Here is a 22398-nt window from a genome sequence, read left to right on the forward strand (position 1 = left end):
TCATCACTGTGTCTGTCACGCGACTCTGTTCCCCTTTCGGGAACTGTCATTACATTTATTTTGAAAGATGAAGCTCGCGATTATGGAAAGGGGCGTTACATTTCCTACGAGTGCTTGCGGTGTTCGGCCAATCACAATGCACTGGGTCAGCTGGCCAATCAGAGCAGACTGCGCTTGTCGGAAGGAGGGACTTTGTAGAAAACGAAGCGTTTGAGAGAGGCGGGGCATAGAGGACCTACAATAATGTACAGTATTTGAAAAATAATGTGTTTTTTGAAAATTAAAGCATGTCAACATATTCTGTTACACCAAATACACAAAATAATGATCTTTAAAAAAGCATCATATGACCCCTTTAAAATGCATAATTGCATGAAGTGAAAAGTAGGACATTTGTTTGCACAAGTTTTGTTTGTGCAGATCAGCTAGTGCAGATTTATTGGCTGAAATCTTGTCTACTTTATAGATTTTGACTTCTAAAACATTTGTATCATGACTGGAACAGGATTTGCTGCTTTAGGCCATGATAATTGGCTTGAGGGAAGCCATTCACTAGATCGTTCACTCCATAGACCAGAAACACAGGCTTATTCAAAGAAGTTTAGCATTTCTCTGCATTCAAAGTTGGAGGAAGCTTGACCTCTTGAGGTGTGCAGTGTTGCAGGAAAGTAGACTCGATTGTACATCTTTACATTTTTGATTTATTAATATTTGTTACATGTTGATTTATGTTTTTAATAAAGTTGTTGTAGAATGCATTTATTGCGTTGTCCAAAAATTTTGGCATTTGCTAGACTAGTAAGACTTCAGTCTTCAGTAATGTTCGGAAATGATTGCCCATTATACACTAACGTTCAAAAGTTTGGGGTCAGTAAGATTAATATTTTTTTATTCAACAAGGATGCAATGATTTAATCAAAAGTTACAATATTTTATATTTTACAATATTTTTTATTTTATAATTACAATAGTTATAATTAATTCTTTTATTAATTAAATTACAAATTTTAATATAATAATAATTTTGAATGACATTTATAAATAAATGCATTTTTTTAAAACTGACTATTCATCAAGGAATCCTGATGAATTTTCCACAAAATTATTAAGCAGCACGATTGTTTTTTTAATAATAAGAAATGTTTCTTGAGCAACAAATCAGCAGATTCTAATGATTTCTGAAGGATCATGTGACGCAAGACTGGAGTAATGATGCTGAACATTCAGCTATGCAAAATCGCAGGAATAAATTACTTTTTACCATATATTCCAAAATACGTTATTTTACAATGTAAAATTATTTCACAATATAATTTTTTTTGCTGTATTTTTAACAAATCAATGCAGCATTGTTAAGACTTTTTTTTTTTTTTTCCAAAAACATTGAGACATCCTATCAACCTTAAACTTTTGAATAGTAGTGTATAAATAATCCACCGAGGCTCAACAGGGCCTAAAGAAAGACACGGCTGACAGATGGATTGACTCGATGAGGTGTCACTGAAGGCATCACTCATTCTCTCCCCAAACTGCTGTACAATTGCGTGATCATTCTTATTTTTAACTATGAATATAAATGCTTTATTAAACAAGTTCTGCAGTGGGGACCGATGACAACTTGATGTAGGAAGTGAGAACTGTGTGTTTTAAAGCTGTCAACAGGTGGCTTTCCCCCATCCTTTATGCTCCACTTCTCTTGGAGTTAATAACAGTCATGGGATGTCCCGCTGAGCCACCTTCAGTTTCAGTTTGTTGTTGAAGCTTTCTGCTCTGCTTTAATTAAAGTATGTGGTGTTTTTGCTACTCTGTTTAGCGATGACCGCATGTCTGTGGAGTGCAGATTTATCCCGTGGCACAGTAATGCCTTTCTAATGCAGGGAGGTTACCGAAACCTTGTGCTATAAAGGAGAGGGTTTTTTCTTGGTTTCTTTGAAACCATCCCATCCGTCCTTGAGGATTGAAGCTGAAAGGTCAGGCCTCACATTAAATAGCACACGCAAGCCCTCAGCGCCATACGCATCTGTTTTGCAGATCCTTGTGTTGTGATGTCTAGCCATTTCAAATGACTCGTTTGTGAGGCGGTGTATTAAACACCTGTTAGCTGACCGGCTTCCTGCCATGTTTAGCTGATGGATAACAGCCATCCAATGGGAAAGCTGGAGTGAGGCCTGTGATTTTCCTAAACAGTTGGACAGACCCAGTGTCTCAAAGGTGTGTCATTTGTGGGTTCAAGCAGATCAGTACAATGGCTATTTGTTCTGTTTGAAATAAATGTTCACAATGGCGCTTTCCCCCCATCCACTATTATGCAGGCTGTAGAACACATTTAATCTTCATTCTGCTCTAAACCAGAGGTTTTCAACCTTTTTCAGGAAATTGGACATTGTGGTGGATCACAGTCTAGCATGTCTAGTTCAGTTGCGAAGTTTGGTGGAAGTTTGTGTGGTTCCTTTTCCCAAACCATTTCAGCACCATCCCCAATTCTAGAGATTTAACTGGTCATGTCCTTAACAGTGATTGGCCAATTTCACACTTCCGGGTTTTTGACTTCCGGATTGACCCACGCTGGGTAAACTTATTTCTGGAAACAGCAATGGCTGAGCCTAACAAGAACCAGTTTATGAATGAAATATCATGAAAATGTTTGAACTGTCTTGGTGATGGTTAGACTAGTTAGCTCTAATTTTGAGATAAATTTAAGAACTTATTCTAAATGACGGCGCTTAACTTGATTATATCATTCTCCGTGTCTGTGCATTATCACATTCCATGTGGAACCTTTAGCGCTTTTTGCCATGTGCTGGGGAAGTCATCGGCTAGCAGCTCCCTTCTCACACAGACCTGATCTGCTGATACATATTTGAGATGCCAGACCGTTTGAACCCTGAACATGTGTTTCTGGACATATCAATCATAAATGGAAGCACTTCTGTATCTCTGAATCTCATTCACTCACATAATATGCTCCTGTCGCTATCATCTTAAAATCTATAAATATGCACAGTATCATAAAACCCATTAGTAGTAGTGTTGGTTTTGCACATTTTATAGTTGCTCTGCTTACTTGGTTACAAAGATTGTGAATAATGTTATACAATATGCTTGAATGCGGGATATAATGTTGTGAGATTAATACATGCTTCAAGCAATTATTTCAAGCATACTAAACTCACGAGAATATTATGTAATCCCGACAGAATAGAACGGTGAAACAAAGACATCATATATAGATTTAAATAAGAAAAAGTCCAGAACTGGATCATTATTGCAGTGATTAACATGTTTCTGGCATGTTGTATTTTTGACAATTCTTTTAACCCTAAACTTCTCATTATTTCTACTGTTTGCGTTGTGCTGATATTATAGCTGTTGCCATTTTCAGTTTTGTGGAGAGGTCCTTTGGATGAAACAAAGCTCCCTCTTGTTATAATCAATTAAGTGCAGTGGAGGTGTAGTCATTTTCAATTCATATGCCAAGGATTAAAATATTTTTTTTTTGGTTTAGGTACTGATATTTAAAGTTAGATTATTTAAAATACAAATATTTTTTAAATAATTGTTTAAGAAAAAACATCTCTGTTGTAAGATCTGCAGTTTAAATCTACAGTTGCTTAGAAAATCACTACTGATTCACTTGAAGACTATCACAGTTTGGCATCTGAAAAGGTTTGGTCCTTCAAGAATGTGTAGTTACTAACAAACTAGAGACACATAAGTGTGTTGACCTTTAGTATGTAATCACAGTCACTTTGTAGAGCTTATGAAGGCATATTTACATAAAGATTTTGTGTTGTGTTTGGTAAGATTAACGCTACTGCCAGTTTGTGTGGCCAAAATTGTGCACATCTGCCTTGTGTTTACAGGCCTTACTTGTTACACACATAATTTTCAAAAACAGGAAAATTCTTGGGCAATTCCCCATTATTGTTTTTCCTGGAAGAATGTACACAAAAACATGTTTTTATTCTGTTCATTTATATACAAATTCATGGCGCATGTGGGTGTAGCCATTATAGAAGAGCAATTAGAATTTTAATAATGCTGGTTTACATAATATTGGTTTTTGGTAATGACCTGCAGAAATTATGGCACAATTAAGCAGAATTAAACATTCATATTTTTTTAGTCACCAGGACTCGGGGTAAAATAAGGAATGTTTGGTTTTATCAGCATTTGATACATTTATTTATGGTTTTGGAATGTTTTGAACACTAAGTTATTTTAAGAAAAATGATTTAGCATTTAATAATTAATAACTTTTAACAATTTGGGTTTATTTTGTGACTTATATATATATATATATATAGATAGATAGATAGATAGATAGAAAATAAATTAAACACAGAAATCAGTGTTTTGAACCTTATTGAGGCATGTCCCACATTTTGATAACAGGGTTCAAAAATGTCAAACCTTGTATAAAATAAATCCAAATAGCTCATACAATATTTAGTTTGATTTCATGAGGCAGACAACCATTATTTTATTGTAGGTTAAGCACCTCCTTATGACCTGCCCCATCACACTTGCCTAGAAGTTTCTAGTAATCCTTAAGACCTTGATTAGATGGTTCAGGTGTGTTTAATTGGTATTAAAGCTACAGTCTGCAGGATAGTGGCCCTCCTTTAGCAGAATTGGACGCTTGATAAAAGTGTCTCAGTCCTGAACTACTATATATGTTTAGTTTCAGTAATACAGAAATGGCTTTAAAGATAAGTACTGTACTTCTGAAAAAGCAGTTCCACAAAATATTCACATACAGCACCCAGTCTTTCACTGAGCACGTTAGCATGCACACTTGTAAGCTGATAACTCACAAATATTAGCTTATTGAAATAACCAGTTTTCCCCCTTTGTACATGCACATCAGTAACCTGACAACGCAAGTTAACGCATCAAAACATAGCTAATCATTTGCATATCTGACTCAGAGTATTCCATATGTTGTCAGTTGTGATGTTAAATAAAGCTTGCATGTCAGCAAGAAACTTACAGCTCATATATTATACTCTCATGCAGTTACAGATGCAGCGTTTTGACTGAACCACTTTTACTTCTGCACGAGAGGAGAATACATTTTTGAAAGAGTCTGTGTTTGTGATATATTTGCTGCTTTCATTACTGCAAAATGCTCACTCTGTCTGGAAGTGCTTAAATCTGCACCAACAAGGCGTTCCTGTCACGTATATTTTATTTGTTTACCTGCATGTCAGGTGACCATTTACCAACGTCAGAGAACCGTGAACATGCAAATGTGATACTTAATTGTTTTAACTGAATTATTTTTAACTATTTTTTGAAGTAAATCTATTGGGTGATAAATATAAGAGGTTCAGATGGCAAAAAAAGTTTGCGAATCCCTGCAAATAAGAAATATGTAAACAAGAAATAATGTGAATTTGTGTATTTTAATGTGTTTTAAAGACAAAAGCCTTCCAAAGACATGGTAATAGATGGTTAAATAACCTATTGAGTGATTAAAAAAAAAGTGTTCATCAGTAATTGATGCAATGTTGAAATGCTGAGAAAACGCTTTGTAGCAAATCAGCTCATGGAAAATATGAATAATTAACCATAACTAGTTATAATTAACTATTCATATTTTAGATCCACTGTAGATATTTAGCTGACCACTCAGGGTCAACCGTAAACTTGAAATGATTTTTGTAAATCTGACTAGTGACTGGTCTTTGTGTAAATGCCCATAATATGTAATCATGTAATCAATAAAAAAAGTAACTGTAGTCTGATTCAGAGTATTTAAAAATGTAATTTAATCTAATTACAAGTTTTAATTTTTGGAATCTGATTACGTAATCCAGATTACATGTAACCAGTTACTACCCAGCTCTGGTGCCAGATGAGACTGGTGCAGAAATCAGAACAAATGAGCGCAACAGCACACACAGAAAGTTATAGATGCATACTGCGGTAGAAAAAAATATTTATAATATATGATTTAGGTAAGCAGCATTACACGACCAAGATATTTCCCCTAATATCAACGCGATTGCAATGTGACACTGATTTTATACAATAGTAGTTCAATAAACAAGAAGTTAAAATTTAGTGACTTACATTTTAGACGCAATATTGACTGTTTTTGCTCAATTTTGCAAATGAAAATAGTTCCAATCAAAGCCACAGCAGAACTGTTGTGTGTCTCTGAGCAACACAGCGGTGTTTTACTGAATGAATCCTCGTTTTTTAATTAATCGAGTGAGTCAATGATTCAGTAACCCATTCATAAAGACAGTCACTTGCCTCGTCTCTGAATGAATCAGCCATTTGAACGAATCGGTTGAATGAATGACTAAATGACTCACTCATTAAAACAGTAATTTGCCGCCAAATATAATTGCATTTTTCCCAACATATATTTGTATGTTAAAAAAATTATTTAAAACATTAATCTTATAAAATTATTTATGCATTTGCAATTTTGTGGTGTAAATTGGTATTTACACGACAATTAATTGAAACAGTGTAAGAATGATGTGAAAGATGACATTTAATAATGTTAGGGGGAAAAAAATGACCATTTATAAACATAGTGGGAAATGACATCAGTTTTGTTATATACAGCAACTCATTTTTAATTAATTATTTCTACCTGTTTCCAGTCACAGAGCACTTTATTTTGAGAGTTGTTTAATTGAGAGAACATCTGTAACTTAGTCCAGATTAGGGGAATTGTAATGTTTAATAATTTTATTATGTAAATAATTTTTTAGCGTTTAACAAAGTAGATTTTTGTTTGTGTATGCTGTCTTTTAGAGTTCTTAAAAAGAAAATCAGAATCTGAAAAAATCGGTATTGCTAGGTCACTTACAAAAAAATCGGAATCAGCCAAGAAAATTGCAATCAGTGCATCTCTAGTTGAAATGGCAGTGTGTGATTGTGTTGAAGCAAGCGAGACAGAAGAGCCAGCTGCTGCTCATGCCTCGATGCAAACAGACACATCGGACATCATCTATGGGAAAGTATTAGTTTACTTATCCGACGTCTGTATGTTCTTCTAGCACTGGACCGGATGTCTTTGTTAGCCTAATTATCCAGAGGGAAACACCATTTCCAAATGGAAATGTACACATTCTGCTACACGATCCTCAGGCATGCCTTTTTACAAAGTGACCCAGAATGAAAACAAAAGGGCCTAGATGAAATATTGTTGCTTTTATTAGCAATAAATCAATCATCACTTCAGGACAGTCAGACTTCTTCTTATACGGTCACGAGACACAAGTTAGTTATGGTTATATCACTCTGGTGCCTGATGAGAATGATTTTTAAACGTACGCCTCTGCCATTGATAACTGGTGGAATGTTAACTATGATTGAGAATTTTAGCCACCATATTGATCCCTAACTTTAGCCCACTGCTCGGAAATGACTGCGAAACCTGCACCGGCTTTGACTTAAAGTAACTCCTGAGACAAACACGCAACCCGTCTGTTCTTATATAACATGTGTGCGACTGATTCTAGCTCCAGCACTAACACACCTGCCTGTAATTTTCGAGCAGACTTAAAGACCTTGATTATCTGGCTCAGGTGTGTTTAATTAGAGTTGGATCTGAACCCTGCGAGAAGGTAGATCTTTACAAACAGAATCGTGCACAGTATGCTCTATGTTAGTGATAGTGTGTAAAACCACTTGATGGCGGTGTCTACTGTCAAATGCTGTTTGAAGATGGCAAGAAGTTGTAGAAATATGTTTCATCTTTTGATTGGCTGTTCTCAAATTAACATTAATGTCTCATATGGAGTCTTGATCCACGGCATGTTGTAATGAACATTTTACAGGACATGTTCAGTTGCTAATATTGATAATACATTATACTTATGCTTCTATCGTGAAAGGAATAGCTAGTTCACACAAAAATGAATATACTGTCATCATTTACACTACCCCTCAAAGGTATTTTTGAACTTTAAAGTATCGGTTTCCGTAAAAATGATAATAATGAGAAATGTTTCTTGAGCAGCAAATCAGCAGATTAGAATGATTTCTGTTGGATGATGTGACACTGAAGACTGGAGTTGACATCACAGGAGTATATTACATTTATTTTAAATTGTAATAATATTTCACTGTACTATTGTTTTCACTGGATTCTTGATCAAATAAATGCAGCTTTAGTGAGCATTCTTTCAAAAACATTAAAAAATCTTACCAATTTGAAACTTTTAATGTACTACCCTTTATGTTAGCTTAAACCTGCATGACTGACTTCTGCATTTCTCATTTCTTATAGTGTTGTTTTGGACATTCATTATATGGACAAAAACATTCTTTAGGATATTTTTGTTCTGCAGAAGAAAGTAAATAATACAAATTTAGAACAACACGTGCCATTTCATTTTTTACATGAACCGTCCCTTTAAATCTTTCATTTATATTGTGCCCTTAAATAAATAGTAAACTCAAAAATGTAAATCATTGACTCACCCTTATGTCATTTTAAAAACTGATTTAACTGCCCTTCTTCTATTGTATAGACTACTTTTATGGGACTTTTTAGTGTTGTTGTTTTTGTTTTTTTGGAGCTTAACAGACGTGGTCTCTATGAGCTGTATGAACTACGTACATATTACATATAGATAGATAGATAGATAGAGCGTGTGAAGATTCTCCATTTGTGTTCCAAGGAAAAAGTTGCATCCTTTTCTTGTTTTGCCTATGTGTTAAAAATGCTATGATAGATTGTTCTGCTGTGCCTGCCAATATTTCTTTCATAAACAGGAAGTTAGTTTGGGAAGATTTGAGGTAAGAAAGGCCTGCCAACCATGGTTTTACTGCACTGCAACACATTTATCTTCCTCTCTTCCATCATTCTGAAGACCTTGGCTGGTAGTACTGCACAGTACCAGACCATAGACTACCCACATTGTTGCAGCGAATCCATCCATGGGTTATGCTTGATATAAAACAGCCAAGACTGTACATGCACAAAAACACAATCTGCCAATCTGTCTTGTTTTTGTGACAACAGCCACTCAAGCTTCCAAAAAATCCCTTGATGTGATTTATTTCCAACAACACACTACAGAATGACCCTTTATAGATATAAACTTTGGACAAATTAAATTACGGCCTTGGTTTCAAATTCATATCAGTTTTAGTTATTTATTACAAAGGTGGTCACTTTTTCATAACATGTGATGTGTTATTTCAGTCTGAATACTCTTATCTATAGGCATAGTGAGAATGTGTTTGAAATGAAGGACTTTTTTTCGTCTAGGTCTTCCATAACAACACTGTTATGAAGAAAACAGTGTTAGTATTGTACGCTTTGTGTTCATGCAACCACATAACCGGACATTCAGAAATATCTGATTGGAGATAAGCAAGTTTAATCAGTGCCGAAAGAAACTGAACATCTTCCCTGCATTTTTACAGGATGAGGTGTATTGATTGTAAAGCCAGCATTCATCATGCTCCATCGTTACAAGATGCACATGGCACGGTATAGAAGGATCTGCCAGTCATCCAGAGTATGAAAGATTATAATGACAGAAGTTGAAGTTACCTATCAGCAGCCCCATGTGGAAAAAAGACCACACAGTCAAGTCAAGTCAAGTCAAGTCAAGTCACCTTTATTTGTATAGTGCTTTATACAATACAGATTGTGTCAAAGCAGCTTTACAGTGGCAAACAGGAAAATAGTTTATCAATAATGCAAGTGGACAATAACAAACAGTCATTTTTCCAAGTTAAAGTCAGTTCAGTGATGATTCAGTGATTATCATCGTCCAGTTCAGCTCTCTTTCAATAGTGTCTGTGCAATCAGTCAAGCATCCCCAACTAAGCAAGCCAAAAGCGCCAGAGGCAAGGAACCAAAACTCCATTGGTGACAGAAATGAAGAAAAAACCTTGGGAGAAACCAGGCTCAGTTGGGGGGCCAGTTCTCCTCTAGACAGACAAAACCAGCATGGTGTGGTTTAATTCCAGGCTGCAACACAGGTCAGATTTGTGCAGAGGACTTGTCTGGTTCCCATGGTCTTGTCCGGATGGCCGTCTAGTTGACATGGTCTTCACAGGGAATCTGTCTCTAGGGCTCATCTAGTTGACATGGTCTCTGCTGACATTCAGGGCTGTCGATGCTGGTCCACCATCTGGTCTGGATACAGACTGGATCTGGGTTGCTACAGTGACCTTGGAATAAGAATGAAAGAGACAAATATTAGCGTAGATGCCATTCTTCTTATGATGTAATGAGTTCATCGGGTGTTATGGGAAGTGTTTCTAATTCTGCTTGACCTAATAAATGCAGCCTAACAATCCTTTAACAGATTTGAGTTATAGAAATGCGATAGTGTGTTATGTGTATGCCAGGGTTAAAAAGATGGGTCTTTAATCTGGATTTAAGCAGACAGAGTGTATCTGCCTCCTGAACAATGCTAGGTAGATTGTTCCAGAGTTTGGGCGCTAAATAGTAAAAAGATCTGCTGCCCGTGTTGATTTTGATATTCTAGGTATTATCAAATGGCCAGAGTTTTGAGATTGCAGCAGACGTGAAGGACTATAATGTGATATGAGCTCGCTCAAGTATCGAGGAGCTAAACCATTTAGGGCTTTAAGTAACTAGCAAGATGTTCCTAACTGATGACAATGAATTGACTGTGCAGCCATCAAGTTTTAGACAGTGTTTTAGGTTATTACATGCAGAGGCTTTTGGTCCAATAATTAAAATCTCAGTTTTTTCAGAATTTAGCAGTAGGAAATTACTAGTCATCCAGCTTTTTATTTCAACTATGCATTCTGTTAGTTTTGCAAATTGGTATGTTTCGTCGGGACGCGAAGAAATATAGAGCTGAGTATCATCAGCATAACAGTGAAGGCTAACAACATGTTTCCTGATGATATCTCCCAAGGGTAACATGTAAAGTATGAAAAGCAGCGGTCCTAGTCCTGAGCCTTGTGGTACTTCATACTGTACTTGCAATCAATATGATACCGCTTCATTCAATGCTACAAACTGATGACCATCAGATAAGTACGATTTTAACAATGCCAATGCAATTCCACTAATGCCAACATAATTTTGTAGTCTACTCAAAAAGATGTAGTGGTCAATAGTGACACAGTGCCGAGATCCAGTAGCACTAATAGAGAAATACAACCACGATCTGATAATAAGAGCAGGTCATTTGTAACTCTGATGAGAGCAGTCTCAGTATGATATGGTCTAAATCCTAACTGGAAATCCTCACAGATACAATTTCTCTCTAAGAAGGAACATAGCTGAGAGGATACTACCTTTTCTAGTATTTTTGACAGAAAAGGGAGATTTTAGCCTTGTTATCGGGTCCCTATGGAAAATTTCAGTAATGATGATTTAATCTCATATCACAGTCACAGGTTGTGTTTGTCAACTTTTTTTCTTTGGTAAATTGCATCAGAGATGATTCCTTACAATCAAATGTACCCGTACAAGATGCTATCCTTGCCAAGAAACAATTTTTAGCTTAGGATGTGGCCTCCGAAGGTGAAAGTATGCGATTGTTTTGCAATAGTTGTGCATGGAGATGGATTAATCTGAGATAAATCAGTTCATTTTGGAATTGGGAAAGGCAATTTGTTTTGGTCCAACATTCCCCTGGGTTTTTGAAACAGACTGCTAGCTTGTAATGGTTTGTTTAAAAAAAGCTGGCACACAACCCAGAGCGTTTGATTATTTCTCAGCGCAAATTGATGCAGTTCAGCTTTTGGCTGCCCATAAAGGTCATTATGTTCCATTTGGTAAGAAAGCAGGAGCTGAATTGGTCTTTTTGTTGCCTCTATTTGGACAAGAATCTCTGAATAATTAGTCTGCACAGACACCTGTTACACAAACACCTGCACGAGAATCGATTTCTGTCTCTGTGTGCAATTTCAGTGTACTAGACTGTTTATATTTCATTTCAGTTAGTTCATGTTTTTACCTAAAATGATCCAAGATTTTATCTATCTATCTATCTATCTATCTATCTATCTATCTATCTATCTATCTATCTATCTATCTATCTATCACCGTCTAAATGTATTTTAGTAGTTTGTTGACAGTTTTATATGTTATTAGGGATGCCCAATAATCATAAGTTGTAAATAATAAAAACAATAATAAGTTATCGGAATCAGCTGATAAAGGCTTAAAATGTAAACATATGCCTTGCCGATAAGAGGAATAGCTCACATGTTCTCAGGGTGTGCTAGCGATAAGATCACGTCAGCAGTGTGGTCATTCTTGAAGTAAACTTTGGCCTGAATGATGATTAGATTCACTGTTTTGGATTGCCACATTTAATTTGAGAATGTACATATATGATGTGTCCGGTGTGTGTCACTAGGGCAGCAGCAGCCTCCCCCGGGTCCAAATGCCCATCCTGTAAGGCGGTTTATTTATTTAGGGGGAGCTGTAGGCCTACTTGTAATAAAATGAAAAGTAAAATACACAAATGACATTAAGATAGTTGTGTTTCTGTTGCTTGCATGAATAAAATTCACAAACATGACACTTGTAAATTAAATAATTTAATATGTTAGGCCTACAGATTTATAAATTAATATGTAATATATTTTTTTCAAATGGAATCTGAAAACTTAAATACAAGGAGCTCTAAAAGATTTTTTTTAGACTTTTTACAGCTCTTTTGCTTTAGACCATCTATTAATGTTAAATCCACAAAAAAAAGCAGAAATTGATTTTATTAGTTATTTTCAAAGCTTTCAATGTATTCTAATTAAAGAACTTTTAATAATGTTTATTAGTTCTAACAAGTAAGTTTTTGCTCAAAACTAACCAAAATTCAAAATAATTTGTTTATAATTTCTTCACAGGAGAGAGGTGTTTTTTCAAAACAAAAGGAAATATATATTGATTTCGCCATTGGCTATTGGCCAAAATGAGTTGAATAATATCGGCATATAGGATATCAACAAAAATCTAATATCACGCACCCCTAATTATAGTTAGTTAGTTGATAGTTACTTTGTTTAAAGTTAAAGAAATTAAAATATATCAACTAACTATTTAGGAACTAAGCAACAATGAAGTTATTAATTGGTAATTTAGTTAATAATTACATAATTGATAGAAGGTAACTAACTAACTTGTTTAAACTAAGCTGTGAAACTGTCAATAAGCTACTAACCAAAATATTTTAATAAGGTGATCTAAAATAAAAAGTATTCACCCCTTTTATATGACACTCCTAATCTCTTACTGGCGTAACAAAGTAGTTTTAGAATTTTAAAAAGAATAGTTTTAGAAGGATTTCTAAGTCATTGATTGATTATTCCTTGGAGTACAGTTGAATCAATGATTAAGAAATGGAAAGTGACTGTGTAAAAAGGACTTTTTGGAGGCCAACAAGATAACAATGACAACTCTGAAGAGTTATTGGCTTCAGCGGCCAAGATTATAGAAACTGCTTACAACTACTGCCTCACTAGCAAAGAGAAAGCCACTGTTAAAAAAATGTCATATGACATCTCAGCTACAGTTGCAAGTAGGCATGTGGGAGACTCTGAAGCCAGCTGGATGAAGGTTCTGTGGTCTTTTTGGCCATCAGACTACATGGCATGTCTGATGTAAGCCAAACATCGTCAGAAACACACCATCCCAACTGTGAAGCGTGGTGGCGGTGGTGGCATCATGTTGTTCGGATGCTTCTTTTCAGCAAGTCCTAGATGGATTGAGAGACTAAAATAAACAGGGGAATCATGGAGGAAAACGTGATGGAGCCTGCTGGACATTTGTGATTTGGGAGATTTGTTTTCCATCATGATAGTGCCCACAAACATAAAGCCAAAGCTAAAGGAATGCCTTAAAAACAAATATTAATGATTTTTTGGAGTGGCCAGATCTCAATCCAGTTGAAAATTTGTGGCTGTCCACTCATAATCTTCATGCAACCTGATATCTATCGTTCTATATATTGTTCTATCGTACAACCTGAGGTCATTGTACTTTTCTGCACCGATCTTAGATAACAGACAGTCATTTTATCGGATCATAATTAAAGCTCCATGTAATTCAGTTCCTACTGAGATTAGTCTTCCAGCACATCAGTTTTTCCAAGTTTATGTGAGATGCAGATCAGGCAAGGCTCTGAATGGAATATATTTATCATGTTTACATTTTTGGAGTGTCAGAAGACATCAAGGCTCACATTAAAATCTGAAAAGGGTAGTTTAAACTTAATTGGATCCAGTGAGCTTCAGGCACCCTTGTTTTCCACTCCTGTTGGCTTGAGAAACGTCTTCCCCCTCTAATGCTGCCCGTCTCCGTCAAAGGCCGTGCCAGACCACATGAACTACCCTTTATAATGGCAGAAATGGCATTAATGGAATAAAATGCTCCACTTGTTGTTTTGGAACAGCTAGTTTTTGTTCTATCACCTTACATCAGAGCTTCTCGAGAATTACGTACATCCTCAGTAAGCCTTTTCAGAAGCTCTGTTAGAACTGCAGGCTGACTTAGTACTCTTATTTGGGCAGGAAGCTAGAATTTTGAATGACACATTTATACAAATGCACTTTTAATGTCATTCAAGGAAATAAAAACCTATAATAAAACTATTAAACTGACGTAAAATGTACTAAACCTACTGTAGGCTCTAAAAATAAAAATTTGTCATGGAACAGAATAGCAATCCTATTTGAAAACAGTGTGTTTTGATGTTTTTGTACTGTTGTAGACCTTTGTTGTCCATTAAGTCCATAGAAAATCTCTGCAGTAGTAGACAGGCAATACAAATGAGACTTTGTCATGTTGCTACTGGTTCATTGAAATTTGACCATAATTGTTGTTTAATGGCCACTGGGAAACCCATCATTCTGATTGAGAGTCTAAAGGGAGCTATGCTAGACACATAGCCATGAAGTGGAGCAGACTTTGGCTTCCATATGCTTTCACACACACTGTATTCCCTCTGTCAAAAAACATAAGACATATGCATTGTGGACTGAAACCCCCACTGGGACAGCTGTATGTCCAGATTCTCAGTATTTAGAAAATGAAATATTGTTAAACTGATAAAAAATTTTTGGCACTGAGTAAGCATGACCATAAGAGGTTCTCTGCATCTCAGGCTCTGTCACCATGTAGCATTAGTGGCACTTCAAAGAGTCAGGACCAAAATAAACCAGCTATGTAATCGAAGAGCAGGACAGATTTAAATCAGTGACACATGAAATTCCTGGGTCCACTTCACATAGTATTCATGAGAGAAGAAAAGCCTTGTTTTCCCAGCTGTGTATATGATTAGAGTTCTAATGGGGTTGTATATTTATAGCATTATGGATTTGTGTGACTTTTCGTCACTTGTTTCACCCATAACTTTTCTTGACCACAGTCACTTATTTATAAATTTTTTTATGTGAATAATATTTCTCTGCTACATTAAATCATCTGCATAAAAGACACATTTTTTTTCTTTGAAAATAATTATAAACAACAAATTAAAAACAGTTCACACAGACCATTTTTTTGTGATTGACCATTGTGCTTGTGTCTTTTAGTAGTTTAGTAGTTTAACTTGGAAAAAAAACAACATCTCTAGACTTTGTGGGTCATTAATTTTATTATTTAAAACATTAACTGAAATATATACTTAATGTGTATTATATTTTGTTATATAAAAAAACATATTAAATGTAAAAGTTAAACTTTTATTTTAATTTAGCTAGTTACCAAGGCAACATTACTCGTTTTCATTAGTGCCCCTATTTAGAATATTGCCTTTCATGCAGTGTGTAATGGAGCTGTAATGTAAACAGTCTGCAAAGCTGTAAAGCAGAAAGTGCATGATAAACAAAGTTATTGTCTCCCAAAAGAAAGAATCAACTCTGAACAGCCTAAACGAGTCATCAGTAAGTAAACCCAGTTTATTTGAACCTGGTAACTCCACTGAATCACAACCTGTAAGTATGATAAATAATAGATGATTATATTTTCTATCAAGCATTCAAAATATGGAACTATGGCAACAGGCGTACATTTCCGACATGCACTGTACGCGGTAGACCAATCACAACAGACTGGGCCATCTGACCAATCAGAGCAGAGTAGGCTCATGGAAAGGAGGGATTTAGAGAGAGACTGAATCTTAGAACTGCTTCAAACGAATCGTTGGAAAATGAGGTTTTATATATATATACAGTGGGGCAAAAAAGTATTTAGTCAGCCACCAATTGTGCAAGTTCTCCCACTTAAAAAGATGAGAGAGGCCTGTAAAAAAAAAAAAAGTGCACAATAGGTGTTTTTTTGACCTACATGCATGTAAAGCACATATTGTAGGAGACTCCCCCCAGAAAAGTAAAAAAACACAACAGAATTACTAAATCTTGATTAAATCTCAATCAAAATATTAACAAATACTATAATAGTGTATCAATGACACTAAAATTACACTGGATTGATCATGTAATTATTTTTAATAATCAATTGGCAATCCTAGTAAAATACACATTATTCTTTTCCATTCTATTTTTCTAACCTAATAGCCTCTCTCATAAAAATGTTTTATAATACTTTTTACACATCTTTGTTCAGTTCCATTTGTTAAGATGACTGTCTGCCCAAATGATTATTATTAAGATTAAACGGTCTCATCCACAGTAATGTTATGCAATCCCTCAGTTATCTGTAATTTCTTCGGCGTAAGGTAGCCAAAAATAATTTTGCAGAGTTGATACTGTTAAATGAGATGCTGTGTTTTTTTTAGGATAAACTATATCCAGATGCGGCCCGTCAGAGATTTTAATTGGAATAGACAAAGTACATTACAGTGGCACATGTGAACTGCGACTTGCTGAAGGACATCAGTGAAAGATGAAGTCCAAACACATGTTCTCTTTGACTTTTCCTTTCCATTTGGTTGACTTTTCGATTATATTTTAATCACACATGGTTTGTAGCATGTTTTGTGCTGTTTGCATGCAGCACACCATCACAGTCCACAATCCTGAAGCTTCTGTCAAAAACACATGGTCACAAGACAGTGTTCTGAATGCTTCTGATAGCATCATATTAAATAGTTGTTGTGATTGGCCTGCAGGTGGCTGGAGGTGGGTGTGGTTAACCTGACCTGTACGCAGTATTGGGTGATTTATCTGCGGGTGCTGCAGGAGGCCATCTGGCCTGGAGGAAGTCTGCCGGCTCAACCCAGACCCCACCGCAGCCAGCAGCAGAAACAGGAGAGCAGAGAGCAGGCTCTGCAGTGCCTTATGAAACTACTGCCAGGTGAGACTCCACATAATATGTACTTATTCACTATTGTTCAAATTGTTTTGTTCACTATTGTTTTGTTTTTTTTGAAGAAATTAATGCTTTTATTCAGCAAGGACACATTAAATTGATTCAAAGTGACAGCCAAGACATTTGTAATTTTACAAAAAAATTTTTTTTTTTTAAACATTCAATTAATTTTTTTCATCTTTCTCTTCATCGAAGAATCCTGAAGATATTAAGCGGCACAACTAGTTAACTGAAACTAAACTAAAACCATAAATAATGCTTACCATAAAAAATTGCTTAAAATAAAATATAAAAAACTTTTTCAGCTAATTGCAAAGGCAACATTTCTGATTTTGATCATTTAACTTGATGTACTAAAATGACTAAAACTAATACTGAAATAAATAAGCAAACAAACAAACAAAAAAACTATATAGATGTGTAAAACTACTAAACATGAAAAAACGCAACCCCCCCCCCCCCCCCCACCAAATTAAAGATGTAAGCACAAGGCATGGATGACAGTTAATGTTAAAAAAACAAAAAAAAAAAAAACCCACCCCCCCCCCCCCCCCCCCAAAAAAACTAAAACTTTTAACTAAAATTTAAATGAAAATAGAAATTATTTAAAAAAAACGGATTTAAAATATTAATAACTATAATAGTATCTAAATGATACTAATGTAAAAGAACACTGATCTGTACCTACTACTAGTACAAATACAGAGATTTCCACTGACAATTAAAGGATAGATCATTTGTAAATGGCATAATCTGACTATTTTTTCACCTCTTTAAGTGACTGATAGATCATTAATTGATTCAGAATAAAAAAAGCAACTGAATGCATTAATGTGTTAAATATGAAGAAAATTAAGAGACCAATCATGCATGCATGCAAGTATTTTAATCGACTGAATTTGAACTTCTCAGTGAACATTTTCAATTCAAATTCTTTTTAGCATTTGGTTTTGGATGGAATGAGTAAAACTAGAGCTTGGAAAAACAAGCTTGCAAATTTTGCAATCAAGCTTGCTTTGGAAAATAAAAATAGAAAATAGCCATTCAGACAAACTGAAAATAGAAAATAGTGATTCAGACAACCAGCTGTTTAGTAACACAACACCATTGCTCAGGAGATGAATCAATGAATCAAAACATAAACAAGAGAAGTTCAGGGGAAACCACCTCTCAACAGAAAAGGACTGTTCTTCATCAGTAGTTTGGTTTGGTCCAGCACATCTCTGTGTGCCTTGACTGAGTTTGCTGAGTTTATTGTGGTGTTCTGTGTCTTTACAGATCTGATCTCTGATATGCTGGGCTCTGAGAAGTACAAGATATCTTGGCAGGTGGTTGTGGATTCTTTTCAGGACCCCACAATAAACAGGTGTGTTTGAGTACTAAACAGACGGAGATAAAAATCAGCACCACAGTCACTTATGAAATATGTCACACTCCAACATATATATTTATGAGGTTAATAACGTTGACTGGAAATTCCATGTAGTTTTAAAAATGCGGCAAAAATAGTAGCATTTCGAGTGTTTTTAACGGTATGTGGCTGTAAAAGTGCATAAATATTTCATGAGGCAAGCAGACATGGCCTAGAGAACATGTGGCTTTAATGGTTAAAATGGTCAGGTTGTAAATTACTTGCATCATCTTGTTATGGCACAGTAAGTAAGCGATGTCGATAAAAGAATGCAAAAAGTGTGCTTTCAATAGATACATTGCTGTGCGCTGTTATCAGGGCGCCTCGTGACATCTTTGTAGACTGTTACCACAGTGGGATGCATGATTTATTCTCACCGGCTGGAATTTCAAGAGAGCTGCTCTTTGATTTACTAGAACATGCTGTAGTCTGCTGTAAATGTCCAGATGAAGCAGATGCTGTTACAATCAGTTATACATTGACTCAATATCCTTTGCTTTATGAGCTGTGTCCTTAGCAGACAGTATACAGAGGGGGAAGGCAACAAGGCATGTTCAAATCCAGAGTCTGCGTAACATCCTGTCCACTAAGAAACCTTAATCTGGCTGGTTTTTGAAGGCAGCACAGATGATCATCCACCGCTTTGGGACTTTTGATGGAAAGCATAGAATGGCATCTGAATGAGTGCTTGAAAGGAGTTAATTTGAAATGTCCATCTTTTCAGTTTAATGAACTTAAGACTCCATTTCTACTGTGAAATAAACGTTTTCGTTACTCGGTTACTTACCTTTAAAGCTCATTAAAATTTTTACTGACTGGATAGTGGCTTATTTTGAAAGATTAAAAATGTTTTTTTTTTTATTATTATTAATCTTATTAAGAATAAGAAAAGGAATAAATAATCATATCGATACTACTATTACTCCTTATAATAATACTAATAGTTGTAGTAGTAATTTTATTAATTTATAAATAATTTTAAAATATATTTATTTATGATGAACTCATTATGAATATATTTATTTATTTATTAATTTAGAAATAAATACACTAATTAATAAAAATGATATGTATTTTGTATTCATTTATTATTAATTCATGAAGAAATACATGTATTCATAAATGTATTCATTTATTAGACTAATTGTTTATTAACTATGTATTATTAATTTATTAACTAAATTTCATTATTTATTAAATAATTACATTTCATTCATTTAATTATTATTAATTTATAAAATTTATAAATACACTTTACGTGGATTTATTATTAATTAATAGATGCATTTTTATTTTATTTTACTATAGGAATCAATATACTGCAGGGTGATTTTATACTGTTCTTTCATTTAATTTACAACAGAATGCATACTTTTTTATGTTTCTTAGAAAGTCAAATTCAATTTGAATTCACATTTAGTGTGATGATTTGCATTCAGTTTTATTGTCATAGAGAAGAATGAGCTTGATATTACACTGCAAGCAATTATAAATTTGCTTCAAAACTTAGAATTTTTGAAATGGCAAAGTAATGTATGAAAGTAATCTTCCCATGGGTTTTGAGAATACAGTATGTGTGTTCAGGATGTAGCTGTGCTTGTGACCTCCTGTGACTGTTTATATCTTGCAGGCATCTTGTGTACTGCATCTGGGATCTGCTTATCGAGTTTCTCGTCCCTGAGGCATCTGATGGGGACTTTCAGAAAACACTTCTGCACAGCCTGTCCAAAAATGCTGAGAAGCTGCCACCATAGGTGTGCTGGGGCAGACTGGACACATAAACACACTTGCGTATCTCATACAAACATGTGATCGGTTCAGATATTAGGTGGAAATACAGGCAGGGACATGTGATCAAGAAAGTGTGGATTTGGATTCATGACAGCCCGTGTCTGGCACCAATTTGGTCTCTCTGTTTCTGGGACACATTGCGCACATCCGAGCAGACATTGATTAATGACCACCTGTTTTGTGTTTTATCAAACCACAAGTCCAATCTCTAAAGCCCGACATACCGGATCTGAATTAGTCGCAAGTTCTCCATCTTTTATCCACCCTGTTCCCACATCAGCTTTGGGCAAAGCTCTTACAGATGGACTGTGCAGATCATTTCTGCACCATCCTATTACGTGTTTCCGGCCTTTCAGTCTTGATATACCTTGAGCTTACACGCATTCCCATCTTGTGCACATATGCACTTGATAATTTTGCTTCACACCTTCTTCAGAGATGCTTTAGAGGCTGTATCAGCCTTGTCTCTAAGATAAAGCCTATTTTTCCACAAGTTTCCTCTTTAAGTATGAAATTCATCACATCTGCGTCTGGTGTCACGGTAATGCTGTAAGTGCTTTGTGTGTTCTCAGCCAACTTGTGAAGCCTTTAAATGTAATGTCTCTATTTACAACCTCTAATTAAGTGGTTAGATGCTGGCATAAAGCCTCTACGGAAAAGAAAAGGTCGTGTTGATTCAGCAAAAATGGCCAGTTTTCAGCATTTGTCTTATTTACTCTGTAATTGAAGTATGCATCTAAGTTATCTTAGCGAGATAGTTCACCCAAAAAGGAAATTTCTGTCATTCTTTACTTATACTCATGTCATTCCAATCCTGTATTACTTCTTTTCTTTTTTTTTTGTGGAATATAAAAGATTTTTTTGAGATATGTTTTTTTTTCTTATAATGGACGTCAATAGGCACCAAAACTGTTACCAACACTATAAAATGTATTTTGTGTTTTGCAGAAAAAAAAGTCATACAGGTTTAGATACAATTTTTGGGTGAACTACTCCTTTAAATTTGTTTATTTCTTTAGATGTACATTACAAAGCAGCTGAGTTCTAACAACAAATAATAGAGAATTACATGGTTCTGGTTTGTGGTTGACATATTTTCTTAGAATTCTAGCACAATGAAATGATGTCTTAATTGCCTTAATGTGTATAAATAATTTAATTCAGTAAAAAAAAACTATCAAATTGATGCACATGTAACTCTTAAAACATCTGAAAAAAAACAGCCTTGTCATTCCTTAATATAATGTGTAATTAGTTTCCAAATCTTAAAAGTATTACTGTCAAATTTTGTTTGGTTAGCATTAATATGTCATCTAGTCACCATTCCGCTTGCACAAACTACCAAGTAGTTGCATGCAGATTTAGATTCACGTTTTGCACTGTGAACCCTTTTGCCCAGTATGCATTACAGTGGCTTAATGGCTTTGTTACTCTGTACTTGTTCTTAAAGCGCTGAATGTTGCACTATTTGTAATTTTATAAGTGATCTGGTCATTTATGTTGTAGGTTTTATGTTGTTCTGATGTATACTGAAGTAACATTATAAAGCACTTGATATTGTCATTGAATTCAGTGGAGATGCATTTTACACAGATTTTATTTTTGAATTGCTTTCAGTTTCGGTTAGCATGTTACACTTATTTGTATTAACTTATTCAAACTTAATTGTGATTCAGTTTGCATTTAAAACATAGCAAAAAAAACAAAACAAAAAACACTAAGATATTAAATGATGCAAACAAATCTACCAAAATGTGAACAGATGATCATCCACCGCTTTGGGACTTTTGATGGAAAGCATAAAATGTTTCTGCTTCTTTTGGTCACATTTAGTTCAAGTAGATTGTTTTGACCGAGTGTTTCAGTCAAACTTTTGGATTACAAAATTGTTTTCCGGCAAAATAATCTACGGTTTTTAGTAATACACGAGCCTCACATGATAAGAATTACC

General features: G+C 35.0%; 1 protein-coding gene across 2 annotated transcripts in view; it reads left to right on the forward strand.

Moving 5' to 3' along the window:
* Positions 1-21254, forward strand: part of LOC107597509 (sorting nexin-19-like) — a 28591-nt gene extending 7337 nt beyond the window's left edge. For both annotated transcript variants that reach the window (XM_016288602.1, XM_016288604.1), the window contains exons 10-12: positions 17046-17230; positions 18524-18611; positions 20287-21254. In XM_016288602.1, coding sequence (XP_016144088.1) covers positions 17046-17230; positions 18524-18611; positions 20287-20410 — 397 coding nt within the window. In that variant the 3' untranslated portion in view covers positions 20411-21254. The remainder of the gene's footprint in view (positions 1-17045; positions 17231-18523; positions 18612-20286) is intronic.
* The last annotated feature ends 1144 nt before the right edge of the window (positions 21255-22398 follow it).

Source organism: Sinocyclocheilus grahami, unplaced genomic scaffold (genome assembly GCF_001515645.1).
Source record: "Sinocyclocheilus grahami isolate Dianchi unplaced genomic scaffold, SAMN03320097.WGS_v1.1 scaffold233.1, whole genome shotgun sequence".
NCBI lineage: Eukaryota > Metazoa > Chordata > Actinopteri > Cypriniformes > Cyprinidae > Sinocyclocheilus > Sinocyclocheilus grahami.